A 27338-nucleotide genomic window follows, 5' to 3' on the forward strand; every position below is an offset into this window, starting at 1 on the left:
TCCTTGCCTGCAGCGGCTTCCGCTCCTTTATGGTGAAGCCGTCACTTCCGTTCCCCCCGCGGCGCTGCCCGGCTCCCGGCGCGGCTTCCGGTCTGTCCCCCGAGCGGACCCAGAGCCTCCCGCGCTGGGGACCCGGCAGCGGCCGGAGCAGGTGGGGGGGGGCCGGGGAAGGGGGTCACGCGGGGCCCGTGCTGGGGGGGGGCCGGGGAAGGGGGTCACGCGGGGCCCGTGCTGAGGGGGGGGGCCGGGGAAGGGGGTCACGCGGGGCCCGTGGTGGGGGGGGGCCGGGGAAGGGGGTCACGCGGGGCCGGTGCTGGGGGGGGTCACGCGGGGCCCGTGCTGAGGGGGGGGGCCGGGGAAGGGGGTCACGCGGGGCCCGTGCTGGGGGGGGTCACGTGGGGCCCGGGGTGGGGGGCCGGGGAAGGGGGTCACGCGGGGCCCGTGCTGAGGGGGGGGGCCGGGGAAGGGGGTCACGCGGGGCCCGTGGTGGGGGGGGGCCGGGGAAGGGGGTCACGCGGGGCCCGTGCTGGGGGGGGGGCCGGGGAAGGGGGTCACGCGGGGCCGGTGCTGGGGGGGGTCACGCGGGGCCCGTGCTGAGGGGGGGGGCCGGGGAAGGGGGTCACGCGGGGCCCGTGCTGGGGGGGGAGCCGGGGAAGGGGGTCACGCGGGCCGGTGCTGGGGGGGGTCACGCGGGGCCAGTGCTGGGGGGGGGCGGGGAAGGGGGTCGCGAGGGCCGTGCTGGGGGGGGGCTGGAAGGGGGTTCGGGGGTCGTGCGGGCCGAGGAAGGGGGCGGGGGGGTCCCAGGGGCCGTGCTGGGGGGGCTGTGGAAAGGGGAGTCGCGGGGGCTGTGCTGGGGGGGCCTCACGTTTGTTTAGCGTCCCCTTATGCTGAGTGTCCCTCACCCCACCTCTGGGATTAGCAGGGGGACCTGTATGGGCAGCGCATGGCTCAGCCCCGCTGCCTGCCCCGCGCTCTGGGATGGGGGTCAGGGGAGCGCCCTGGTGGGGATTCGGTTTGTCTGGAGGCCCGGCTTGGAGCCGTCCATGGCCCTGGCACGGGTGCGGTTGTGGTAGAGAACAAGCGGCTTTGGTCCCCGGGGCCTGGTTAAATACCCCCAGGGAGCAGGCCCCACTGGCTCTTTCTTGGGCACGGGTCTATGCCTGCCGTGCTGCTGGCTGCCGGGCTCTTGGGAGGGGGAGAGAGTTGGCTGGTTCCCATTGCTAGACCCCCCCAACCCAGTCCTGGCGGCCCTAATTCCTCCCGACCTGGGTGGGTGTCCCAGGCCTGGGGGCCCTGTGAAGGTAACGGGAGCTGTGGGGCGGGGTGTGGCACTGCCTGCTGTGGAATGTGCACAGACTGGTCTGGGCCGGCTGGGCTCTGGCTCCTGCTGGAGCCTGCTGCCCCCGGCCCAGGTGTCTCCCCCTTGCTGCCCGCTGGCCCGCCTCCGGGCTGGGAGCTGGGGTTCATGTCGCCTGGTCTTGGGGAGGGAGGGTAAGGCAGGGCTGTAACCTCCAGATTTAGTAGCTCCCTGGTCTTACGTGCAGAAGGGCTTGGTGCTGTTCCTCCTCCCTCCCCACACACACACACACACCCCCGGCCTGGTGTGGGGGCCAGCTGGGCCCAGGTTTCTGTCAAGCTGAGTGAAGTGCTCTTCTGGGGGCCCAAGAGTGCTGGGGCGGGTCCCTCTAGCTTGGCTTTTCTGTGGCATGTGGGGCTGGGCTGCAGGGCAGGCTCAAGGGGTCTGGTTGTGTCTTAATTTCTCCTCAAGGGGCTGCCCTGAAAGCAGGAGCCAGCTGCAGAATGACTCCTGCCCATTGCATGGAGTGAAGCAGCGCCCCCCATGAAGCAGTACTTCTGGCACAGGCTGAAGGTAGCTCCTGCTGCAGAGCCTTGGGGACGTGGCTGTTGGCACTTGCTCCCTGGGCACTGGGCCAGGAGCTGCTCAGCTGCGAGGGCCAGGTGTGTCCTGGGGCGGCCTGCAGGCATGCCCCCCTTGTAGAGCTGCAGGTGTTGGAGAACTCAGGAGATGGTGTGAGGCAGGGAGTGAGCTGTTGCTGCCCCAAGGGGAGGGGCCACTCAGCCTGTGAAGTGGGGAAGCAGATGCTACTCCCTGTAAGTGAATTGGGGGCCTCCTGTTCCACACAACCCCAACCCCCGCTCCCGGACCAAGGGAGAGTCACTGATACTGACAGGGAGCCAAGGAAATGCTTCTAAACGCAGAGCACAGTGGGCCTGTGGAACTCACTGCCAGCAGGTGCCATGGCCCAGGAGCTGAGCAGGAGCCAGGACGGTCCCAGCATCTCTGTGGAAGATGAGCCCCAGCTTTACATCAGGGAAGGGGTACACAGGGGAGACCTTTGGGGATGGGGGTGTTCAGGCCAACTCTCAGGTGAGCTCCCCCCAGGAAGGTGGATCTGGGTGAGCCATCGTTTCTTGAGAGTGGAGAGCCGAGTGCTTGGGCAGGACACAACCCTGGGGAACAGGCTGGGGACAAGGGGAGCTGTGCTCTCTCTGGTGGTAAGGCAGCCACCTCTGGGGTGAGTCACAGCCACACTGCTGCGTCTGCTAGGAGCCCAGGGTGTGTCCCTGAACCCAGTCCTCGACAGTGCAATGCTGCCTCTAGCCAGAAAGGCCTGCCGTCTCTTCTGCTCCGTGAGCCCCAGCCCCAGGGGAGGGACCGACCTGGCTTACCCATGAAGGTGCCTGTGGGCAGCGGGCAGTTGGTGATCTCTGGAAGCCAGGACATGCTGTCTTGGCAGTGCCAGCCAAGCTGCCCGTACTGCTGCCATTCTCACCAGAGACCTGAGGCAGCCTCAGCTGGGGTGGGCAACAGCCAGCCCCGGGGTGGGGGAGCTGCGGGGGCTGGAACACCTGGGCAGCGCCTGGAGGCCCGTGGTGCTGTGTCGCTGCCCCTGCCTGCGCCTAAAGCAACGTCGCCCTCTGCCCTGGCCTGTTCTCTGTGTGTGCTTGCAGGGCCAGACCTCCTGTGGGCAGACAGGATGCCCAGGGCGCTGCGGGCAGTTCTCAGGGGCCGGGATCCCAGAGGGTGGGGTAAATCTGTGTGCCGGTCTCTGCGGGTGACCATTGGGGCTGAGTCCCAGCGGAGCTCCTCGGAGAGCTGGGGGTGGCGGGTGGGCCGGGGCCTGGGGAGCAGACTGCAGAGAGCAAGGCTGGGACCAAGCCTGCTGGCCTCTCAGCCTCGCCCTGTCCCTGCAGATCCTGACCATGACGGATGGGCTCATGAGCAAAGCTGCCACCATGGAGATCCCCATCAACGGAGCCGGGGACACAGGGAGCCTGCCGGAGGATGATGGCCTGGAGCAGGTATGTGGGCTGGGTGAGATGGGCATGTCGGGCTAGAGGGGTGTGTCGTGGGAAGGGGCGGCGAGGCGCAGGTCTAGAGGGGCGTGTCGGGGGGGAGGGGAGGCCCCAGCTAGAGGGGCGTGTCGGGGGAGGGGTGGCCCTGGGCTAGAGGGGCGTGTCGGGGGGAGGGGCGGTGAGGCCCCGGGCTAGAGGGGCGTGTGGTGGGATGGGAGGTGTGATGGAGTTACAGGTCCAATGCTCTGGGACTGCTCGGTATGAAGTCAGCCAAGACTCTAGGTAGTGTGACTCCCCTCGGGGCTGTCTGGGGCAAGAATCCTCTTCGGCTATGGCCTTCCTGGTCTGACCTCAGAGCATTCAGCCCCCTGTTCACACCGTGCACCTCCCATTTGCGGGTCCACCTGGACGGGACCCCGGGGAAGCCAGAGGGTCCTGTACCCCAACTCCGCAGTCAGACGTGACTCTCAGCCAGCCAGTAAAACAGAAGATTTATTAGGAGACAGGAACACAGTATAGAGCAGAGCTTGTTAGAACAGAAATTAGTGACTTTCAGCACAGTCCATTTTCGGGAGACCCTGGGCCAGACGTCCTGGACTCCCCATCTCCGAGTCCCCCACAGCAGAAGACCACCCAGCTTCCAGCGACCTGGCCTCTGACATCCTTGTAGCTCTTCCTCCTGGTCTTTGTCTCCTTTCCCGGACAAAGTGTCACCTGGTTGCATCCCCCTCCTGGTTCTCAGGTTACTAAGGGCATCCTGCCATCGCTATCTGCAGGCAACTGGAGAAGCCTCACCGCCCCTGGGATCTCAGCAAAATTCACACCCTTATCCCCACCACCTCGACATTGGTGCAGAAAAAAGGGAAACTGAGACACATGTAGTATTAATTCAAAACAGTAAAACTCTGTCACGGAGTCACCAGGGCGATGCTCTGGAACTGCTCCCTACGAAGCCAGGCAGGATACTGAGGGAGCCTCCTCTCTCAGAGCAGACTGTCTCCAGGGGGAGAAGCTTCCACCTTCCTGGGTCTGACCTCGGAGCATTCAGCATCCCCTTCCACACCGTGCGCTTCCCGCAGCGAGTCCGCCCAGGCGGGGTCCTGGGGAAGTGAGAGGGTCCTGCACCCCAACTCCGCAGTCAGACATGACTCTCAGCCAGCCAGGAACACAGACTGTTTATTAGGTGACAGGAACACAGCATAGGGCAGAACTTGTTGGTCCAGAAATCGGTGACTTTCAGCACAGTCCATCTTGGGAGTCCTGGGCCAGACACCCTGGATTCCCTGGTCCAGTCCCCACATGCAGGCCTCCAGCCACCCAGTCTGACATCCCCCTGTTCTCCTCTGTCTCTTTGTCTCGCTTCCTGGGCAAAAGGTGTCACCTGGTCGCATCCCCCCTCTGGGTCTCTGGTCACACAGGTGCAAACAGCTGGGCAGCCTCACCTGCCTTGAGGGCCTCAGCAAAATCACACCCACAATTCCTGAATTATTGATGCAGTACAACAGGGAAACTGAGGCGCACACAGTATAAGTATAGGACAGTAAGAGTCATGTGCATCCTAACAAGATGAATAAAACCCCACTTCGTCACAGACTCACATAAGTGAGTACAACATAGCAAAGGAAAACCCCACTTTGTCACAGGGGGCACCGGGCTAGGAGATGGGAAGGTACTGGGCTAGAAGGGATGTGTGGCCGGGAGGGGAGGCGCTGGAATAGAGGGCTGTGTTGGGAGGGGAGGCGCCGGGCTAGGGGGGACGTGTCGGGGGGAGGGGAGGCGCCGGGCTAGGGGGGACTGTGTCGGGGGGAGGGGAGGCAGTGTGTATTGGGCTCTAAGGACCCACAGAGCTCCCTCCAAGGCTGGGCCTTCGGCACCAGCGACCCGTCTTTCTCCATGGCTCCCTACAGCGAATCCAGCCCAGCCCAGCCCTGGTGGGTACTGGCCCCGTCAGGGTGCAGTGCTCCCTGGGAGTCTTTGCAGCGAGGCCTTTGCAAAACAAAGTTACCATTTGTTAATTACTGGCTACAGAATCTGAGTGCCCTTGGCTAGCACAGAGGACAAAGGTTAAGCCAGGGCAATGAAAGCTGTTATCTATTCTGGCTCTCAAGAAGAGCTCTGTGGATCCTCTGAGAAAGCTTCTCTCTAACCATGAGAAGTTGGCCCAATGAGCGGTCTTACATCGCCCGTCTTATCTCCGTCAGTCCCAAGTGAGGGTTCACCTGCCCAGGGTGACTGCCCTGAGGGTTAGGTGCTGGCTGCTGGAAGTGGTTTGGGGGAGAGGAGGCATCCGATGAAGTGAGCCATAGCTCACAAAACCTTATGCTCAAATAAATTTGTTAGTCTCTAAGGTGCCACAAGTCCTCCTTTTGTTTTTACGGATACAGACTAACACGGCTGCTACACTGAAACCTGTTTTGTCTCTGGATCTTCTGTCGATCTGGGTCAGTGTCAGCCAGTTCTTCAATGGCCAGTCATGCCCCCCAGACAGCGAGGTGCCACCCCTGTTGCACCCTGGCTAGCCATGAAGGTACAGAGGGAAACGGACATACCAGGGATCCCCCCTTCCTCCTAGGTTGGCTGGGTGCAGCAGGGCCAGGCTGCCCTTGGGGGCTGACTCCCAATTCCAGGGGCCGGTCTGAGCCCAGAGCGGACTCTGCTCTTGTCCGTTTCAGGACCTGCAGCAGGTGATGGTGTCGGGGCCCAACCTGAACGAGACCAGCATTGTGTCGGGGGGCTACGGGGGCACCGCCGAGGGGATTATCCCCACCAGCACTGTCAAAGGTAAGGGGCCCTGGGGTGGGTCTTCCCCTGCTGGTCCTCTCTGAGGCATCCCTGGGCCTGGTGCCTCTGCAGGGGCACTGCCAGCTACAGTCTGTCAGGCAAAGGGCTCTGTAGAGTGAGAGGTGGGCTGCCCCAAAGTCTGGGGCAGTAGCGGGCCCCCAGGGGCTCTAGAGGGCAACGGTGTACGGAAAGACACAGCTCTGCTGTGGGGCACAGCACCCCCACTGGCCACCTAGTGCATTGCAGAGGAGGGGCACTAGCTTTAGCTATTCTGTTGTCTGCTTCCCTGCCAGGCTGTGGAGGCCAGGGTAGCCAGACTGGGGAGCCCCTAACCCAGCCCTGCCCCCAGGGTGACCTAGGAGAAGAGAGCAGCTGAGACCCAGCACCAAGCCCTGCCTGGCCCTGAGGACTCCGCTGGCTGGGAGAGTGGGTGCAGAGCTGCTGCCCCTCCCCAGCGGGTGGGAGGCTAGCTAGGAACCCAGCAGGCAGCTCCCGGGGCAGAGGATCTGGAATGGCACATTGGGCCCCAGCCTGGGAGGCCAGGCCCTGCTGGGTGGGGGCACCTGGGGTGTTTGCCCCTCTCCGACCCTGTTGTGTGGTTCTGTCTAGGCCCTGCGGTGCAGTATAACACCTCCTTCCCGGGACTGCGGCTCCTTCATGCACAAGGTGGCTCCCGTTTTCCTCCTCGGGGCTTCACTAACTGGCCCGTGCAGGAACTGCTCTCCTGGTAGCCTGGCCTGGGGCTATCAGAGGGCCCGTGGGCCCTGCGGGGACAGGGGGGCTGCCGGGTGTCAGAGTCCCTGGGTGATGCTCTGGAACGGCTCCCTATGAAGCCAGTCAGGACTCTGGTGAAGTCTTCTCTTTGTGAGCAGCCTGTCTCCAGGGCAAGAAGCTCACCCAGCTTCCACCTTTCTGGGTCTGACCTCAGAGCATTCAGCATCCTCTGCCCCTCCATGCACTTCCCACAGCGAGTCCGCCCAGGCAGGGTCCTGCCCCCCAACTTCACAGTCAGACGTGACTCTTAGCCAGCTGGGAAAACAGAGGGTTTATTAGATGACAGGAACATGGTCTAAACCAGAGCTTGTAGGTGCAGAGAACAGGACCCCTCAGCTGGGTCCATTTTGGGGGGCAGTGAGCCACACAACCACATCTGCACTTCACTCCTCCTCCTCATCCCCAGCCAGCCCCAAACTGACTCCTACTCCAGCCCCTCCTCCTCTGGGCTTTGTCCTGTCACCGGATTCCTTTGTTCTCCAACCCTTTAGCTCTCACCTTGCAGGGGGGAAGGGCCTAGGCCATCAGTTGCCAGGAGGCAGAGTGTCGGCCATTTATGTACCCTGGCCCTTTGCTCTGCAACAATTACACCCCCTTATCCCACCACCTAGAGACTTAAGAAATGCCGAGGGGAAACTGAGGCACCCCTACAGTATTCAGAGGAGAGATTAAGAGCAGTCCCACTTCGTCACAACGAACTGCTAATCCATCTGCTCCCTCCACCTGCTTCACACCTGTACTGACTGATGGAGAGGCCTGGCTGGAGTCTCCCCTCACTAATGCTTCCTGGCCTCTGCTGGACACTGAACCCCACTGGGTCAGGATCAAAGGCGGAGGCCACAGGCCACTCCCACCTCCTTCTCTGTGGGGTCTAGCGCTGGGAGCAGGGGCTGGGCATCGCTGCTGTGGCTCGTTGGAGGAGTCGGGCGGGAGGGGAGCGCTGCTGTGTGCTCCTCACGCATGTGAATACTGGTGTCAGCAGGGGTGGGTGGGTGGGCGTGCGCGCAAGGCACCCTCAGGGCACTAGCTCATCGGGAACACCCTGCCTTGTTCCAGTGCAGGCCTGGCTGCATGGCTATGGCCACCGGCCAGCACAGGAGGGAGAGTGCTGTCTCCGGGCTGGTAGAGTAACTTAGTGACGCAAGGTAAAGCCGGACCCTGGAAAGTGAGATAATGCCAGTGTCCTGTCCCGCGGGCAGAGTCCCACCGTGGTCCCATGGGGAGAGGGGTTGGCATCCCACCCTCTGGACAGGTCCTCTCCATAGTCCCATGCAGGGAGAGGCCAGCATGTCCCCAAGGCGCACATCTCCACCATGGTCCCGTGGGGTGGGGGAAAGAACCTGCCGGCTCATGTTCTGGCATCTGTCACACCTGGGATCTCGACCAGGGCCAGTGTCCAGATGCTGGTAGCCAAGACCCGGCTGTATCCCCCAGCCTGGCCTCTGTTCTGTGGCACGGGCGTCAGGGCTGCCCTGTCCCATGAGGCTCCTGCCCTGTGGAGGAAGGCAGCCCAGTCATGGGGCCACTGGCTTCACCCTTGGAGCCCTTTCGGTCAGAGACAGGGTGGTGAAGAGGCTGCATTGGCAGAGTCCCGGCAGGTAGCCTGTGGCTAACAGCCAGGTGTGTCAGTGGCCAACTGTGTCACTGCATGGCTTCTCTTGGCCTGGAGTGAGAATGAGAGAAATCTATAAATTCTGCCTGGGGCTGTGCAGGAGGAGGGAGATTGGGGCTTCCGTTCAGCCCCACAGCACAGGGACGGGGGGCAGTCAATGGCATGGAAAGGTGCGAAAAGGGAGACTTTGTCACACAGTGTAATTAGCCTGTGGAACTCTCTGCCACAGGATGTCACTGAGGCCAAGGGCTTAGCAAGATTCAGGGAGGGCCTGGCCATTCTGTATCAGGGTTGGAAGGGACCTCAGGAGGTCATCTAGTTCCACCCCCTGCTCAAAGCAGGACCGATCCCCAACTAAATCATCCCAGCCAGGGCTTTTTCAAGCCTGACCTTAAAAACCTCTAAGGAAGGAGATTCCACCACCTCCCTAGGTAATGCATTCCAGTGTTTCACCACCCTCCTAGTGAAAAAGGTTTTCCTAATATCCAACTTAAACCTCCCCCACTGCAACATGAGACCATTACTCCTTGTTCTGTCATCTGCTACCACTGAGAATAGTCTAGAACCATCCTCTCTGGAACCCCCCTTCAGGTAGTTGAAAGCAGCTATCATATCCCCCCTCATTCTTCTCTTCCGTAGACTAAACAATCCCAGTTCCCTCAGTCTCTCCTCATAAGTCATGTGTTCCAGTCCCCTAATCATTTTTATTGCCCTCCGCTGGACTCTTTCCAATTTTTCCACATCTTTCCTGGAGTGTGGGGCCCAAAACTGGACACAGTACTCCAGATGAGGCCTCACCAATGTTGAATAGAGGGGAACGATCACATCCCTCGATCTGTTGGCAATGCCCCTACTTACACATCCCAAAATGCCATTGGCCTTCTTGGCAACAAGGGCACACTGTTGTCTCATATCCAGCTTCTCGTCCACTGTCACCCCTAGGTCCTTTTCTGCAGAACTGCTGCCCAGCCATTCGGTCCTTACTCTGTAGCGGTGCATGGGATTCTTCCGTCCTAAGTGCAGGACTCTGCACTTGTCCTTATTGAACCTCGTCAGATTTCTTTTGGCCCAATCCTCTAATTTGTGTAGGTCCCTTTGTATCCTATCCCTACCCTCCAGCCTATATACCTCTCCTCCCAGTTTAGTGTCATCTGCAGACTTGCTGAGGGTGCAATCCAAACCATCCTCCAGATCATTTATGAAGATATTGAACAAAACGGGCCCCAGGACCGACCCCTGGGGCACTCCACTTGATACCGGCTGCCAACTAGACATGGAGCCGTTGATCACAACCCCTTGGTAGCCAGCTTTCTATCCACCTAGTGCATTCATCCAGCCCATACTTCTTTAACTTGCTGGCAAGAATACTGTGGGAGACCGTGTCAAAAGCTTTGCTAAAGTCAAGGAACAACACGTCCACTGCGTTCCCTTCATCCACAGAGCCAGTTATCTTGTCATAGAAGGCAATTAGATTAGTCAGGCATGACTTGCCCTTGGTGAATCCATGCTGACTGTTCCTGATCACTTTCCTCTCCTCTAAGTGCTTCAGAATGGATTCCTCGAGGACCTGCTCCATGATTTTTCCAGGGACTGTGGTGATGCTGACTGGCCTGTAGTTCCCAGGATCCTCCTCCTTCCCTTTTTTAAAGATGGCCACTACATTAGCCTTTTTCCAGTCGTCCAGGACTTCCCCCGATCGCCAGGAGTTTTCAAAGATAGTGGCCAATGGCTCTGCAATCACATCCGCCAACTCCTTTAGCACTCTCGGATGCAACGCGTCCAGCCCCATGGACTTGTGTACGTCCAGCTTTTCTAAATAGTCCCGAACCACTTCTTTCTCCACAGAGGGCTGGTCACCTCCTCCCCATGCTGTGCTGCCCAGTGCAGCAGTCTGGGAGCTGACCTTGTTCGTGAAGACAGAGGCAAAAAAAGCATTGAGTACATTAGCTTTTTCCACATCCTCTGTCACTTGGTTGCCTCCCTCATTCAGTGAGGGTCCCACACTTTCCTTGGCTTTCTTCTTGTTGCCAACATACTTGAAGAAACCCTTCTTGTTACTCTTAACATCTCTTGCTAGCTGCAACTCCAGGTGTGATTTTCACCTGATTTCACTCCTGCAAGCCTGAGCAATATTTTTATACTCTTCCCTTGTCATTTGTCCAATCTTCCACTTCTTGTAAGCTTCTTTTTTGTATTTAAGATCAGCAAGGATTTCACTGTTAAGCCAAGCTGGTCGCCTGCCATATTTGCTTTTCTTTCTACACATCGGGATGGTTTGTCCCTGCAACCTCAATAAGGATTCTTTAAAATACAGCCAGCTCTCCTGGACTCCTTTCCCCCTCATGTTATTCTCCCAGGGGATCTTGCCCATCAGCTCCCTGAGGGAGTCAAAGTCTGCTTTTCTGAAATCCAGGGTCCGTATTCTGCTGCTCTCCTTTCTTCCTTGTGTCAGGATCCTGAACTTGACAATCTCATGGTCACTGCCTCCCAGGTTCCCATCCACTTTAGCTTCCCCTACTAATTCTTTCCCGGTTTGTGAGCAGCAGGTCAAGAAGAGCTCTGCCCCAGTTGGTTCCTCCAGCACTTGCACCAGGAAATTGTTCCCTACATTTTCCAAAAACTTCCTGGATTGTCTGTGCATCGCTGTATTGCTCTCCCAGCAGATATCAGGGTGATTGAAGTCTCCCATGAGAACCAGGACCTGCGATCTAGTAACTTCCGTGAGTTGCTGGAAGAAAGCCTCGTCCACCTCATCCCCCTGGTCCGATGGTCTATAGTAGACTCCCACCACGACATCACCCTAGTTGCTCACACTTCTAAACTTAATCCAGAGACTCTCAGGTTTTTCTGCAGTTTCATACTTGAGCTCTGAGCAGTCATACTGCTCCTCATTTGGCACTGCCCTGCCTGGCCCATCCCCTACCTTTCCAGGCTCCTTTGTCACGTCTCTTTCCTCCCGCGGACCAGCCATCTCACCCAGTAAATCTGCTGCCAGCCAGATTGCCAGCCAGGCAGATGCATCAGCAGGTCCCCTCCTTGACGCCTCATGGACTCCCTGCCCCAGGCCAGAGGGTGTCTTCCAGTATCTGCAGGGGAATCCATCCTCTCCCAAAGGATTAGCCCCAGTGACTGCCCTGGGGAGCTGCCCCTGCCCTGCTGTGGTGTAGGGTTGAGGCCCCCCGCTCTTGCTGGCATCGCAGGGCAGCCTGGAGGGGCACAGGCAAGGGGCCTCATGAGGCTGCAGGGGCACCGTGGCCTGGTGAATATCACCCCTGAGTGATGCTGGCCCCAGCCGAGCCCCCACTGCTGTTGTCCAGGCCCTGCCGCTGCTCATCTGCTGGGGCCACCCCTGCATGGCGGAGAGGGCGAGCTTGGCAGCGCCCACCCAGAGAGGGCTCGCAGTGCCAGCTGGCTTGGAAACCATGGGACAACAGCATAACAAGTGCGTCGGGGTCAGTGGGGTCGCCCGGGGGGGTGGGGGTGCGTGTGCACTGCGGCCAGTGGGGCTATCCCCAGGGGGGGTGTACGTGCGTCGGGGAGGGGCATACGTGCACCTGGGCCAGGGGGCTGCCACCAGGAGGGAGGGGGGAAGTGTGTACGTGCATCGGGGGAGGATGAGGGAGGGGCGTACATGCACCTGGGTTGGTGGGGCTGTGGCGGGGGGAGGGGGGAAGTGTGTACGTGCACCGGGGGGGAGGATGGGGGAGGGGCATACGTGCACTTGGGCCAGGGGGCTGCCACCAGGGGGGAGGGGGGAAGTGTGTACGTGCGATGGGGGAGGGGCGTACGTGCACCTGGGTTGGTGGGGCTGTGGCAGGGGGAGGGGGGAAGTGTGTATGTGCACCGGGGGGGGGGGAGGATGGGGGAGGGGCATACGTGCACCTGGGCCAGGGGGCTGCCACCAGGGGAGGGGGGAAGTGTGTACGTGCATCGCGGGAGGATGGGGGAGGGGCGTACGTGCACCTGGGCCAGGGGGCTGCCACCAGGGGGGAGGGGGGAAGTGTGTACATGCGCCGGCGGAGGGGCGTACGTGCACCTGGGCTGGTGGGGCTGTGGCGGGGGGAGGGGGGAAGTGTGTACGTGCGCCGGGGGAGGATGGGGGAGGGGCGTACGTGCACCTGGGCCAGGGGGCTGCCACCAGGGGGGAGGGGGGAAGTGTGTACGTGTGTCGGGGGAGGATGAGGGAGGGGCGTACGTGCACCTGGGCCAGGGGGCTGTGGCGGGGGGAGGGGGGCGTGCGTGCACTGGGGCCACCCAGGAAAGGGGACTCGCCCTGGGGCCACTTGAATAACCTGTGTGCGCGCTGAGGCCATCAGGTGCAGCGGGGATGGGTGTGCTCTGAGGCCGGGGCTGATGTGGAGGGGTGCACTGCTGCCGGGGGAGCCCTATGGGCACCCAGTGGGTCACTGTTTGGAGTTTTCCCTTCCAGCCAGTGGACTGTGAAGTGTGTCACGAAGTCCCCGGGCGATGCTCTGGAACTGCTCCCTACGAAGCCAGGCAGGACTCTGGGGGACCCTCCTCTCTGGGAGCAGCCTGTCTTCAGGGCAAACAGCTCACACAGCTTCCACCTTCCTGGGCCTGACCTCGGAGCATTCAGCCTCCTCTGCCCCTCCGTGCACTTCCCACAGCGAGTCCGCCCAAGGAGGGTACTGGGGGGGCCAGAGGGTCCTGCACCCCAACTCCGCAGTCAGACGTGACTCTCAGCCGCCGGGAAAACAGAAGGTTTATTAGGCAACAGGAACATGGTCTAAAACAGAGCTTGTAGGTGCAGAGACCAGGACCCCCCAGCCGGGTCCATCTTGGGGGATAGGGAGGCCAGAGCCCCATCTGGGCCTCCCTCCATTTCTCCAGCCAGCTCCAAACTGAAATGCTCCCGCCCCTCCTCTGGCCTTTGTCTCTCTCCCAGGCCAGGAGGCCACCTGATCCCTTTGTTCTCCATCCCCTTCAGTTGGCACCTTTCAGAGGAGGGGCCCAGGCCATCAGTGGCCAGGAGACAGGGTGTCGGCCATTCTCTGTGCAGACAGCAGCCCCTCTAGGGCTCTGCAACAATCACCCCCCTTATCCCACCAGCTAGATACTTCAGAACTGTCTAGGGGAAATTGAGGCACCCACCCAGTATTCAGAGAAAACATTAAGAACATTCCCACTTTGTCACAAAGTGGTTTTGCCCGACAGCACGGTTCTCAAATCCCCTACCTCCGGGAGCTGGGGCTTTCGGCAAACCTAGCATTGTTTGGCTGGAGACAAACCCAGAAGAGTTGGTGGCACCAGGTCCCCAGCCCTCCTACTGGTGGGGCACCAGCACCGCCTTCCCTGTGCTGCTGAGGGGGCCAGTGTGCCGGGAAGCTCAGCCTAGCCGTGGGAAGTGGGTCTCAGGGCCTGGGAGGGGGCCTCCAGAGCAGGGCAGTGCCTGGCAGCTGCCCCCAGGGACAGTGACTAGGCCTTGGAGGAGTTGCTACCCCACATCCTAGCCATGGGCCTGAAGCAAGGCCTCGGTGCAGGGGGGTCTCACTGCCCTGTCCTGGGCTCCGTGTGTTCCAGGCTCTGGGCTGCACCCACCCCACCCCAGCTCCTTGGCGACAGGAGACGAGGCCGCCCGGGGCATCGCTGTGGAGAAGTTTGATATTGTCAAGAAATGGGGCATCAACACATACAAGGTGAGTCTCTTGTCTTGGGCCGTGGGGGAGGGAATGGGCAGTCCTGTTGGGGGAGGGGCTGCGCTGCCTGGGGGGGAGGGACCCGCTGTCCCATGGGGCAGCTGGGAGGGGGAATGGGCTGCTGGGGGCAGGAGAGAGGCTGACTGTCCCTTGAAGCAGGGGCAGGGGTGTCTGCGATTGGGCTGCCCATGAGGCTGGGACTGGCTGGGGGGAGAAGCTGAGGGAACTGGGATTGTTTAGCCTGCAGAAGAGAAGAATGAGGGGGGATTTGATAGCTGCTTTCAACTACCAGAAAGGGGGTTCCAAACAGGATGGATCTGGACTGTTCTCAGTGGTAGCAGATGACAGAACGAGGAGTCATGGTCTCAAGTTGCAGTGGGGGAGGTCTAGGTTGGATATTAGGAAACACTATTTCACTAGGAGGGTGGTGAAGCACTGGGATGGGTTCCCTAGGGCGGTGGTGGAATCTCCTTCCTTGGAGGTTTTTAAGGCCCGGCTTGACCAAGCCCTGGCTGGGATGATGTAGTCAGGGGTGGGTCCTGCTTTGAGCAGGGGGTGGGACTAGACACCTCCTGAGGTCCCTTCCCACCCTGATAGTCTGTGGTTTTATGCCTGGTGTCCCATGGGGCCAGGGAGGGCGCTGGAGTACGAACGTCCCTCCTAAACATTCAGTGGGGGCTTGTTGGAGCTGCCCCTTGTGGACCCACCCCCGGGGCAGCTCTTGCCCCGGAGCCGGGCCCCCTTGACCCGTGCCCTCCCGCAGTGCACCAAGCAGCTGATCTCGGAGCGCTTCGGCCGGGGCTCGCGCACGGTGGACCTGGAGCTGGAGACGCAGATCGAGCTGCTGCGCGACACAAAGCGCAAGTACGAGTGCGTGCTGCAGCTGGGGCGGGCGCTGACCCACCACTTTTACAGCCTGGTGCAGACGCAGCGCGCCCTGGGCGACGCCTTCTCCGACCTGAGCCAGAAATCCCCCGAGCTGCAGGTACGAGCCCGGGCGGGGCTGGCTGGCTGGGGCGGGGCCTGGGCGAGGGCCGGCCGGCCGGCTGGCTGGGGTGGGGCGGGATGGGGCCCGGGTGAGGGCTGGCTGGCTGGGGTGTGGCGGGGCCCAGGGCGAGGGCCGTCTGGCTCTGGCCGGGCGGGATGGGGCCCAGGTGAGGGCCGGCTGGCTGGGGCAAGGCGGGACCCGGGGCAAGGGCCAGCTTGTTGGGGCGAGGCCTAGGGTGAGGGCTGGCTGGCTCTGGCGGGGCGGGATGGAGCCCGGGGCAAGGGCCGGCTGGCACCTGGCACCACCGTCACGGCCTGTGACCTTGGGTTGGGCCCTGAGCTTCCCCTTCCGTGCGAATGGGGGGCTGATAGCCCTGCCCTGCCGCACGGGGGCGGAGGGGTTGGTGCACTCAATGGGCCAGGGAAGTGCCCCAGGCTCCCAGCCCAGACCGTGGCAAGGGAGGGATGGGCTCTTTCATGGGGTGCAGGCAGGCTTCCAGGATCCTGGGGGCCCTGACCCGCCCCGTCCCCACCCCAGGAGGAGTTTGGCTGTAACGCAGAGACGCAGAAGTTGTTGTGTAAGAATGGAGAGACCCTGCTCGGGGCCGTCAACTTCTTCGTCTCCAGCATCAACACTCTGGTGAACAAGACTATGGAGGACACGCTCATGACTGTTAAGCAGTACGAGACGGCCAGGTGAGCGGGTGAGGGGCCCAGTCCGGGGGGTGCTGGGGGCCGGCACAGCAGGGGGAGCGATGGGTTACGGTTCCCTGTGCTCAGTTGCGGGGGGCGCTGGGGGCCAGCACAGCAGTAGGCGTGAGGTGGGCCGGAGCGATGGGTTACGGTTTCCCGTGCTCGGTAGAGGGGCGGGGGGGGGTCCTGCGGGGTGCTGGGGGCTGGCACAGTGGGGGCAGTGATGGATTACGGTTTCCCGCGCTCAGTAGAGGGTGGGTGGGGGGTCCCGGGGGGCGCTGAGGCCCGGCACAGCGGCGGCAGCAATGGGTTACCCCGTGCTCGGTAGAGGGCCCCTGGGGGAAGCATGGCTCTGACCCCACCTCCCTGCAGGCTGGAGTACGACGCCTACCGCACAGACCTGGAGGAGCTGAGCATGGGCCCGCGGGACACCAGCACCCTGTGCCGCCTCGACGCCGCCCAGAGCCACTTCCAGAGCCACAAGGAGAAGTACGAGAAGCTGCGGGCCGACGTGGCCATCAAGCTCAAGTTCCTGGAGGAGAACAAGGTGAGGGGCGGGGCCCGGCCGGGCCTGCTGCACGTGCCCCCCGGGGCCACAGGCTGGGCCAGCCTCCCTGCGCCAGGAGCTGGGCCAGTACCTCCAGAGCCACTCCACCCTCCCCAGTGCTGGGCTGCCTGCCCCACCGTGAGCCCCACTGCTAACAGCTCTCTGGGTCACCGGTGCAGGGATGTTGGTGACCCCGACCCCCTCTTGTCACGGGGTCCCCAGACAATGCTCTGGAACTGCTCCCTACGGAGCCGGGCAGGACTCTGGGGAAGTCTCCTCTCTGAGAGCAGCCTGTCCCCAGGGCAAACAGCTCACACAGCTTCCACCTTCCTGTGTCTGACCTCGGAGCATTCAGCCTCCTCTGCCCCTCCATGCGCTTCCCACAGCGAGTCCATCCCGGCGGGGTCCTGGGGAAGCCAGAGGGTCCTGCCCCCCAACTCCGCAGTCAGACGGGACTCTCAGCCAGCCAGTAAAACAGACCCCTCAGTCAGATCTGTCTTGGGGGGCAGGGAGGCCAGAGCCCCATCTGGGCCTCCCTCCATTTCCCCAGCCAGCTCCAAACTGAAACTCTCCAGCCCCTCCTGTGGCCTTTGTCTCTCTCCCAGGCCAGGAGGCCACCTGATCTCTTTGTTCTTCAACACCTTCAGTTGGCACCTTTGCAGGGGAGGGGCCCAGGCCATCAGTGGCCAGGAGACAGGGTGTTGGCACTCTCAGTTGGGTCCCACCAGAACCAGCATCGTTACAGGAACACAGTGCAAAACAGAGCTTGTAGGTACAGGAAACAGGACCCCTGAATCAAGTCCATCTTGAGGTGAGGGAGGCTAGAGCCCCATCCAGGCCTCCGTCCATTTCCCCAGCCAGCTCCAAACTGCAACTCTCCAGCCCCTCCTCTGACCTTTTTCTCTTTCCCTGGGCCAGGAGGCCACCTGATCCCTTTGCTCTCCAGCCCCTTCAGTTAGCACTTCTGTGGAGGAGGGACCCAGGCCATCAGTTGCCAGGAGACAGGGCATCGGCCATTCTCTGTGCAGACACCATCCCACTGGCCCTCTAGGGCTCTGCAACAATCACACCCCCTTATCCCACCAGCTAGAGACTTAAGAAATGCCGAGGGGAAACTGAGGCACCCACACAGTATTCAGAGAGAACATTAAGAACATTCCCACTTCATCACATCTCTCCCCGTGGCGGGGCAGCGCCAGGCTGGGAGGCTGGGTCAGGGGTGTTGGTAACCCCTTTGAAGTGTTGGGGGGCAGGGCCAGGCTGGGCTTCTGGGGGGTGGGCTTGGGGAGTGTTGGGGGCGGGGCCAGGGGCAGGGCTGGGAGGGTGTTGTGGGGGGCGGGGCCAGGAGCGGGGCTTGGGGGTGTTGGGGTTGGTGGGCAGGGTCAGGCTGGGTTGCTGGGGAATGGGCTTAGGGGCGTGTTGGGCCAGGGGATGGGCTCCGGGGGTGTTGGGTGGTGGGGCTAGGGGCGGGCTCAGTGGGTGTGGGGGGCGGGCTGTTCTGGGATTGATCTCTTGCTCCCCCCTCCCCCCAGATCAAGGTGATGCACAAGCAGCTGCTGCTCTTCCACAACGCTGTCTCCGCCTACTTCGCCGGCAACCAGCAGCAGCTGGTGCAGACCCTGCGGCAGTTCAACATCAAGCTCAAGACGCCGGGCGCCGAGAAGCCCTCGTGGCTGGAGGAGCAGTGAGCGGCTTGAACTCTGAGCTCTGGCCCGGGGCCAGGCTCGTGTGGGCGAGGGGGGCCCGGCTGGGGCCAGTGAGACAGGACCCCCACGGAAGCCCCAAGGCCTGGACCCCGGCTGGGTAAATGGGGTCTCTCTGCCTCGGGCAGCCCTGGGCTCTGTGCCCAGGTGGGGGCAGGAGAGGTGCCCTGAGCTGCGGCAGGGCTCCCCCATCTGCACCTCTGCCCTGCGAGTTCGGTGTGCCCAGCCTGGGCTGCTCATAGGGGTGCAGTGCTTCAGTGGCCCCCCACCCAGTGCAGCTGCAGGGCAACAGGGGTCACTCATCATCCCCCAGCCACACTCCGGGGAGGCCGGTGTGTCCTGTCTCCAACAACAGGCCTCATTCCTTGCGGGGGGCCAGCGTGTCCCGTCCCCCAGCCCCCAACAGGCCTCACTCCTGGGGGGGCCAGTGTGTCCCATCCCCCAGCCCCCCAATGGGCCTCACTCCTTGCAGGGGCAGGGGGAGTCTGTGCTGTCCCCCCAGCCCTCTTGGGAGGGGCAGCGTTTCCTTTCCCACTTCAAGGCCTTCTGGGGAGCAGGAGGGGCCAGTGTCTCCTGTCCTGCCCCTGGGGGCCTCACTCCTTACAGCACCGGGGGTGCAGCCCCCAGGCCTCAGTGTTCTCAGGGGGAAGGGTGCAGAGGGGCTGGGAGCCGGGACTCCTGGGTTCTATCCCAGCTCTGGCTTGTGATCTGGGGCCAATCCTTCCCTCCCCTTGTGTAGTTGGTCTCTGGCATTTCCGGAGGCGGGGGAATCAGCTGCTTTCATTACTTCCTCCCCCCTCGGACACACACACTACAGCCCCTTTTTCCCCTGCACTGGGGCAGCGGGGGTCTGGGGGCTGCCCTGCCCCTGGGCTCTAGCCCCCTCCCCCACTGTGGGGCAGGGGGACAGGTTGGGCTTGGCACACTCCTGCTGGCTGCAGCCTTTCCATTTGCACAGAGCCAGCCTCCTGTGGCCAATGCTGGCCACTCCAGCAGCACTGGGCTCCTCCTGCTCCTCCAGCATGCGTGTGTGCGGGAAGGTAGCCAGGTCTGTCGTGTGCTGTCCACGCCGGGGCCCCTCTGCCACCAGGCCAGCGGGGCGCTGTGGCCCTTTCTCCTCTGCCAGGGGAGAAGTGGTTTGGTATTTTTTGCTAATTTAATCTCTGGTTCTACCCCAACCCCCCAACGTCTGTGAAGATTCCCGAATAAAAGGGTACGAAGTCGCCCTGTGTGTGGTGGGGCTGGGAGCTGGAGCCCTGCTGGGCATTGGGCCGGGCTGAGGATCGGACAGCGGCACACGCTGGGGGATGCTGGGCAGAGGGGAGGGGATGTCCTCCCAGTGCTTTGGTCCCCTCACAGGGGCTGTGGCAGGTGCCCCCTGACTGTCTGGGGCTCCCTCCCTCACCCAGGAGCTGCCAAGGGCTCTGCCCAGGTGTAACAATGCTGGCTTTGGTGGGACCCAACTGAGAGTGCCAATTCAGGGCAAACTGCTCAAAGCAGGGCAGCTACAGCCCACGGCTGGGGTTCCTTTGTACACCAAGGCAAACCAAACCAGCCAGATAGAGAAGACTTTGGTTTTGCCCATAAGTCAGATGTAAGTCACACAAGCCATTCCCTTAGACACTCCAGTTTCCCAGTATCACCACCAGGGCCACTTGTTATGGGGACGAATGGTTATGAAAATCAATACCACAGTGAAAGAAAAAAGGTTCTCTCGATCCCAAAGGACCAAGCCCCAGACCCAGGTCAATATACAACTCAGATCTTACCCACAAATCACGCTGTTGCCAATCCTTTCAAATCTAAAATCTAAAGGTTTATTCATAAAAGGAAAAAGATAGAGATGAGAGCTAGAATGGGTGAAATAGAATCAATGACATACAGTAACAGCGAAGTTCTTGGTTCAGGCTTGCAGCAGTGATGGAATAAGCTGCAGGTTCCAATCAAGTCTCTGGAGAACACCCCCAGCTGGGAGGGGTCATTCAGTCCTTGGGTCAAAGCTTCGGTTTGTAGCAAAGTCCCTCCAGGGGCAAGAAGCAGGACTGAAGACAAGATGGAGATGAGACATCACCCTTTTATAGTCTCTTGCCATGTGGTCTTCGCTTTCTTTGTCCCAAGGACACGCTATCCAGCACATGGCCTGGAAACACCTCAGAGTTCTGACCCTAGGCAGGGCCCTGTACACCTTGCTGAGTCACAAGGTGTGTCTGCCTTCTCTCAATGGGTCAGTTGTGTAGCTGATGGCCCTTAATAGGCCATTAAGCAGTCTAGGCAGAGTTGACACCAACTTGTCTGGGGTGTCACCCAGAAGCATAGCATAAGTTTGAAATACAGACAGTGTAGAGCCAATATTCATAACTTCAACTACAAAACTGATACACATATACACAGCATAATTATAACCAGCCGATCATAACCTTCCCGTAGACACCTCACACGACAACCTTTGCACAATATTTGCTGCACATATATAACAGTGGTTGCAACAGTGATCTACACGGTTACAGATTCTGCCAATAACGTCACACCAGGGCCTTGCCAGCCTGGGCTTGGGCAGGAGCCCCTGAGGGGCAGCTCAGGAGCAGTGCCTTGGTGGGGCAGCTCTACCCCTTGCAAGGAGAAGGGAGCTCATATGCTGGGGTGGGGCTGTCCCTCTGGGGGGTTCGTTACACTCAGCTGCCCCATCCAGGCTGGGCACTGTGCCCTGGGAAAGGACTGGGGTCATGGCTGAGCTCTCCCAGCCTGCTGCAGCTGAGCCTAGCACCGCCCTGGGCAGGGTGTTTCTAGTGGGGGCAGAGCCTCTGTATGGCATCCGTGAGCCCATTGCTGGACACCAGGGCTGCTGGCTGCCCTGTCCCATCATGGCCCCAGCTCGCCCTGCTGGATCCCCTGGTACTGGTGCCAGGCTCTGTCCACCCCGCCCACACAGCACGGTACACTGGGCTGGGGCTCCACCCAGCGCTGCAGGCCCTACGCCCGGCTTGGTGAGGCTGCAGGTGTATTAAATGCACGTTTACTGGAGGGTTGCACGTTTCCTTGTTGCTGCAGGCAGAGCTTTCCCCCTGCCGGGCCCCTCGCCCCCAGGCCAGTCTGAGGCTCCATTGCTCGGAGGTCCCTGCCTCCCCCTGCTGCCCTGGCTCACCAGCGTCTTGTCCTCAGGGGCGCCGCGAAGGCTCGCCGACGTTCTGGAACGGAGCGACAGGCCGTGCAGAGCCGGGCCGCGCTGAGTTCTTTCCCCGGCCAGTTGTGGGTGGTTCCACAGGATCTGCTGTGGGCCCCACGAGCTGGAAGAAAGCAAAGTGATTGCTGCTAACGCTGGTGGGCGGCGCGGTCAGTGCTGCTGGGACCAGGGCCGTCCCCCTGAGCCATCTGGGTCACTTGGGAAGCCTTCAAACAAACCGTGTTTTAACCCCGACACGGGCAACGTCCTTCATGTTGGCCCAAGGAAGACTGGCCCTGCCTCCCGGAAAGCCATCGCTCTAAGCAGGGTGCGGAGGCTGTAGCCACTCGACACGCATTCCCAGGGCCTGCTGTGGCCCAGAGCCCTGATGCTATCCTTGCAGGTGTAAACGGGAGCAGGGAGGTGATTTTACCTCTGGGCGCGGCATCGGTGACCTCAGCACTGCAATAGCACTGGGCGGTGTTTCGAACACAATGGTGACGTACTGGAAAGGGGCAGAGAAGAGCCACAGAACTGATTGAAGGGCTGGAAAAAAGGCCTGATGTGCCTTGAGTGAGAGCCGTAAGGAGCATGATGTGTTCAGCTTACCAAAAAGACGATCAAGAAGTGACTTGATTGCAGGGTGGAAGTCCCTTCCTGGGGGAAATCACTGAATCTGAGCGGGCTTGTTACACTAGTGGGGAAAGGCAGTACAAGAGCCTGTGCCTGGAAGATGGAGCCAGACACATTCAGATTGGAAACAAGGCCCAAGTGTGTCCCAGGGAGGTGATTAGCCACTGGAACAAGGCCCAAGGGAAGTGTGGGATTCTCCATCTCTTGGTGTCTTCACATCCACACTGGAAGCTGGTTTAGCCAGACACGAGTTATTGGCTCAATACAGAGGAACTTGGGTGGTGGTATCTGGCCTTAGGTGGTCTCTGGCCTGGTCTACGCAGGATCTATTAAATATGTAAATTAGCTCATGTAATTTGTATCAAATATCACGTGGGGCTGACCCATGCTTGGCTGCCTGTGTCAGTTCTGGGGTCCCCATTGGGGAAGGCTGGTGATGAATGGAAGAAGGCTTGGAAAAGTGATGGGAACGACTTAAAGGCTGCAGAGCTCCCCGGAGTGAGAGACTGGAGGAGCTCAGTCTGGGTAGCGGAACAAAGAGAAGGTGAAGGTGACTTGGTGATGGCCATATGGTGATACTAACACTCTTTCCACCCACTAGTGCCTCTGGAGGATGTTAAACAGCAGCTACTATTTTAAAATTATCAGATCCATGTAACTTGCACCCAAGAGTTTTAAAAGAGCCGGATGAGGAGCTTGCTGGACTGTTATGTTGATTTTTGACAAGTTCAAGACTGGAAGAAACTAATGTGGCAATATTTTTAAAGGGTAAAGGGGCTGACACAGGTAATTACAGGCCTGTCAGCCTGACATCAATGCAGGGCAAGATAATGGAGTGGCTGATACAGCACTTGATTCATAAAGAACTAAAGGAGGGAAATGTAATTAATGCAAATCAGCATGGGTTTATGGAAAATAGACCCTGTTAAACTGTCACAAGAGCAGAGGCTTGGGGCTCTGGAACGGCTCTGGATGAAGCCAGGCAGGACTCTGGTGCGACATCTCCCCTCAGGGCACCTGTCACCAGGGCAAAGCCCTGGGAGTGGTGTGGCGGGGGGGGGGGGGGAACAGAGCCCCGGGCTCCCCCTCTTCAGTCCCCCAACTGCAGACTGACTTGCCTCCTGCAGCCCAGCCTCAGTCACATCCAGCTGCCCTCCTCCATCCTTTGTCTCTTTCCTGGGCAAACCGGGCACCTGGCCTCCACCTCTCACTTTGTTCTCCAACACCTCCAGCTGGCTCTCGCAGAGGATGGGCCCTGGCCATCAGTTGCCAGGCTACAGAGTGTCAGCCATTGTCTGTGCCCAGACTGCCCTCTGGGGGTCCCTGCGAAGATCACACACCCTTGTCCCACCACCTAGGTACTTGAGTAACACATAGGGGAAACTGAGGCACACACTTCAGAAAGACATTAAGAACATTCCCACTTCATCACAAACTAATCTGATAGCTTTCTTCGATGAGATTATAAATTTGGCTGATAAAGGTAATAGTGCGAGAAAGTGGGTGGTGTTCTTAGGGGTTTGCATTAATATGGTGTGTGTCTGTGTGTTTCCCTGTGTGCTGCACGTGGAACAAGGGGGGTGGGAGAGGGTGTGTTGTGGCAGAGGGCTGGGGTAACCTCACCTAGCGGGCAGCACCCCAGACAAGGGCCTGGAGATTGGGTACTCTGGTGACCGGAAGGCCCAGCTCAGCTTGGCAGCCAGCCGGTTATGGCCAGTGGGAGGACAACGGGCTGAGAGGGCCCCAGTGAGCTGGCCAGCCATTCCGGCCCGTGGGCACACAGGACAGAAGGGAGGGGGCCCCAGCAACCGGTTTGCCAGGGACGGAAGATGCAGGAGGGCTCTTGGGGGAGGTGATATCGGGGGCTCAGCTGCAAGGAGGGGGCAGCTGGATGGGAGACAGAGCAGACGGGGACAGACCCAGCTGGACGGTGTGAGACTGTCCAGGCTGAGACCCCTGAGAACTGCCAGGGCTGGGTTCAGACGTTCAATAATGCTCTGGTGTGAGACTGGCTGAGAGTCACTGCAGGCTGGTGTGATGGAGTCCAATGCTCTGGGGCTATTTAGTCTGCAGAAGAGAAGAGTGAGAGGGGATTTGATAGCAGCCTTCAGCTACCTGAAGGGGGGTGTAACGATGCTGGTTCTGGCGGGACCCAACTGAGAGTGTCAATTCAGGATAAACTGCTCAAAGCAGGGCAGTTACAGCCCACGGCTGGGGTTTTTCCACCTCTAAGGCAAACCAAACCAGCCAGACAGAGAAAACTTTGGTTTTACCCCGCTGGCTAACCAAAAGTCACACAAGCAATTCCCTTAGACACCCCAGTTTCCCAGTATCCCCATCAGGGCCACTCGTTATGGGGGCAGATGGTTATGAAAACCAATACCCCAGTAAAAGAAAAAAGGTTCTCTCGATCCCAAAGGACCAAACCCCAGACATCAAGTCTCTGGAGTCCATCCCCAGCTGGGAGGGGTCATTCAGTCCTTGGTTCAGAGCCTCCATTTGTAGCAAAGTCCTTCCAGAGGCAAGAAGCAGGATTGAAGACCAGATGGAGATGAGGCATCAGCTTTTATAGTTTTTTCCAGGTGTACGAACCCCTCTTTGTTCTTACTGTGGGAAGTTACAGCAAAATGGAGTTTGGAGTCACATGGGCAAGTCCCTGCAATTGTATCGCTGATGGTCCTTAATGGCCCATCCAGCAGGCTGGGCAGAGCTGACACCAACGTGTCTGGGGTGTCACCCAGAAGCACAGCACAAGTTTGAAATACAGACAGTACAGAGCCAATACCTATATCTATAAGTACAGAAATTATACATGCATATAGACAGCATCATCCTAACCAGCAAACCATCACCTTGTCTTAGACGCCTTCTTTGACTCCCTTTATACAAGATTTGGTGCCACTACGGGACCTTCGTTGCAACAATGATCTATGTGGTCCCAGATTATGTCAATAACATCACAGGGGGTTCCAAAGAGGATGGAGCTCAGCTGTTCTCAGTGGTGGCAGAAGACAGAACGAGGACTAATGGTCTCAAGTTGCAGTGGGGGAGGTTTAGGATGGATATTAGAAAACACTATTTCACTAGGAGAGTGGTGAAGCATTGGAATGCGTTACCTAGGGAGGTGGTGGAATCTCCTTCCTTAGAAGTTTTTAAGGTCAGGCTTTACAAAGCCCTGGCTGGGATGATTTAGTTGGGGATTGGTCCTGCTTTGAGCAGGGGGTGGGACTAGATAACCTCCTGAGGTCCCTTCCAACCCTGATCTCCTAGGACTCTGAGGTGGCTTGACTCCCCTAGGGGCTGTCCAGGGCAAGGAGCCTCCTTGGCTACAGCTTTTCTGGTCTGACCTCGGAGCATTCAGCCCCCTGTTCTCACCGTGCACTTCCCAGTCGCGGGTCCACCTGGACAGGACCCCTGGGGCAGACGTACTCAGACTTCCGGAAGGTGACCTTTTGATGTAAAACACTCCTGTGCCATCAGATTAACTGTGGCCATGCCAGGGTATTAGGCAGCAGGGGCGAGGTCACATCTCTGAGTAGCTCACAGGCTTGTCTGTCACCAAAAGAAGTTGGTCCAAGAGAAGATTTTTATTTCCCCTGCCTTGTCTCTGTGAAGTTAACATCGTACACACCCGGAGAATGGGTTTAAAACTGGCTGACCACCAACTCTCAGAATGTGTGTGGGGATAATCAAGGGGGCTGTTCCCAGTGGGGTCCGGCAGGGAGCGGTTCTTGGCCCTGCGCTATTCAATATTTCATCAGTTACCTGACAAAACATAAAAGCATCACCCATAAAGTTTGTAGTTCATGCAAAAATTGGGGGCTTGGTAAATAACAAAGAGGCCAGGCCACTCCCACAGTGATCTGAATTGCCTGGGGGAATCTAACCTAGAAAGGGAAGGGTTTCTCTGCTCCCTGGGCGCTCGCAGCTATTCCAGGATGCACCTAGGCTGCCACAGCAGAATCAGGGCCAGAGGGAGCCCCTCCCCTCCGCCCCCGCACCTTCCATGTGCCCAAGGCCAGAAGGGGCTAACATGCCTGGCTTCTAGTCTGACGCCTGAGTCACACAAACCTGGCAGGGATGGAGAATCCAGCATGACCCTGAGAAACTGCCCCAGTGGCTAATTCCCCTCCCTGGTGCACTACGTGTCCCTTTGTTTCCAGGCTGGAAGTGTCTGGCTTCAGCATCCAGCCAAGGGGTGAGGGAGGAGCCGTTAGCAGGTTCCTTCCCTTTGGCACCACACCCCCCAGCAGGACTCCGCGGCAGGAGCCTAGTGTCCTGCCCCCAGGGAGAAGGCCTAGCTGTGGGGCTGACACCTGGAGCTCCAGCTGCCCCAGGGCGGGTGCCGGTCACCAGGGAGCCCCGGCCCTTTGTGGGCGCTGCCTGGGGCCGAGGTTCAGCAGAAACACCTGGGGCAGCATGGGCTGGTACTGACAGACCCACAGTGAGCCAGGGCTCAGAACAGGCACCACCTGGGGTTAGCATCGCCCTTTGGGTTTGTGTGACGGGGCCCAAGAGCGTAGCCCAGCCAATGGCTTGCCCATGGCACCCCTCCTGCTGTGATGTGACCCGAGAGCTCCTCCTGGTGCAGCCTGGCCCTTGCCCGACTCCTGGTGCAGTCCCTACCCCCCTCCCGGCCTGGCCCCTGCCCCTCTCCCAGCTGGCCTGGCCCCTGACCCCTTCCCAGTGCAGCCCCTGCCCCATTCCCTGCGTGACCTGGTCCCTGCCCCCATCCTGGTGAGGCCTGGCCCCTGCTCCCCTCCCAGCGTGGCCTGGCCCCTGCCCCCTTCCCGGTGCAGCCCTGTCACGGAGTCCCTGGGCGATGATCTGGAACTGCTCCCTACGAAGCCAGGCAGGACTCTGGGGAAGTCTCCTCTCTGGGAGCAGCCTGTCTGCAGGACACAGCTCACCTGGCTTCCACCTTCCTGGGTCTGACCTCAGAGCATTCAGCCTCCTCTGCCCCTCTGTGCACTTCCCACGGCGAGTCCGCCCAGGCAGGCTCCTGGGGAAGCCAGAGGGTCCTGCCCCCCAACTCTGCAGTCAGACGTGACTCTCAGCCAGCCAGTAAAACAGAGGGTTTATTAGACGACAGGAACATGGTCTAACACAGAGCTTGCAGGTGCAGAGAACAGGACCCCTCAGCTGGGTCCATTTTGAGGGGCAGTGAGCCAGACAACCCCGTCTGCCCTTCACTCCATGTCCCAGCCAGCCCCAAACTGAAACTCCCTCCAGCCCCTCCTCCTATGGGCTTTGTCCCTTTCCTGGGCCAGGAAGTCACCTGATTACTTTGTTCTCCAACCCTTTAGCTCTCACCTTGCAGGGGGGAAGGGCCCAGGCCACCAGTTGCCAGGAAACAGGGTGTTGGCCATTCTCTGTGTCCAGACCCCTGCACACACCTGCCCTCTAGGACTCTGCAACGATCATACACCATTACCCCACTACCTAGATACTTAAGAACAGCATAGGGGAAACT

The 27338-nt window shown here is 60.0% G+C and overlaps 1 protein-coding gene and 1 long non-coding RNA gene across 5 annotated transcripts; one reads left to right on the forward strand and one right to left on the reverse strand.

The window, feature by feature from the left end:
* Window positions 1–16: 16 nt before the first annotated feature.
* On the forward strand, window positions 17–19295 carry ARFIP2 (ARF interacting protein 2). Of its 4 annotated transcripts, XM_084645473.1 has the most exons (10): window positions 908–1870; window positions 3217–3324; window positions 5991–6099; window positions 6709–6765; window positions 11417–11512; window positions 14027–14142; window positions 14906–15127; window positions 15668–15825; window positions 16195–16369; window positions 17902–19295. In XM_084645473.1, the coding sequence occupies exons 1-10, from the start codon at window positions 1841–1843 to the stop codon at window positions 18055–18057; spliced, it is 1227 nt and encodes a 408-aa protein (XP_084501599.1). In that variant the 5' UTR covers window positions 908–1840; the 3' UTR covers window positions 18058–19295. The 4 variants fall into 4 exon arrangements, with proteins under 4 accessions (XP_084501597.1, XP_084501599.1, XP_084501596.1 ...); XM_084645471.1 differs by lacking the exons at window positions 908–1870; window positions 11417–11512 and adding an exon at window positions 17–151; XM_084645470.1 differs by lacking the exon at window positions 11417–11512 and having other exon boundaries at window positions 913–1870.
* A 571-nt stretch (window positions 19296–19866) lies between these two features.
* On the reverse strand, window positions 19867–27066 carry LOC311517341. Its single transcript, XR_014710672.1, has 2 exons — window positions 26776–27066; window positions 19867–21356 (listed from the first exon to the last, which is right to left on the reverse strand). It is a non-coding gene; the product is annotated as an uncharacterized lncRNA (long non-coding RNA).
* Window positions 27067–27338: the final 272 nt, after the last annotated feature.

Source organism: Lepidochelys olivacea (genome assembly GCF_965140295.1).
Source record: "Lepidochelys olivacea isolate rLepOli2 genome assembly, chromosome: 1".
NCBI lineage: Eukaryota > Metazoa > Chordata > Testudines > Cheloniidae > Lepidochelys > Lepidochelys olivacea.

Bases quoted from the DNA above. Each gene is read 5' to 3' on its own strand.
- ARFIP2 (XM_084645473.1), top strand. From the start codon at position 1,841: ATGAAGCAGTACTTCTGGCACAGGCTGAAG. The intron at 1,871-3,216 runs GTAGCTCCTGCT...CTGTCCCTGCAG, and splicing joins ACTTCTGGCACAGGCTGAAG to ATCCTGACCATGACGGATGG. The intron at 6,766-11,416 runs GTGGCTCCCGTT...CTACCTTTCCAG, and splicing joins GCGGCTCCTTCATGCACAAG to GCTCCTTTGTCACGTCTCTT.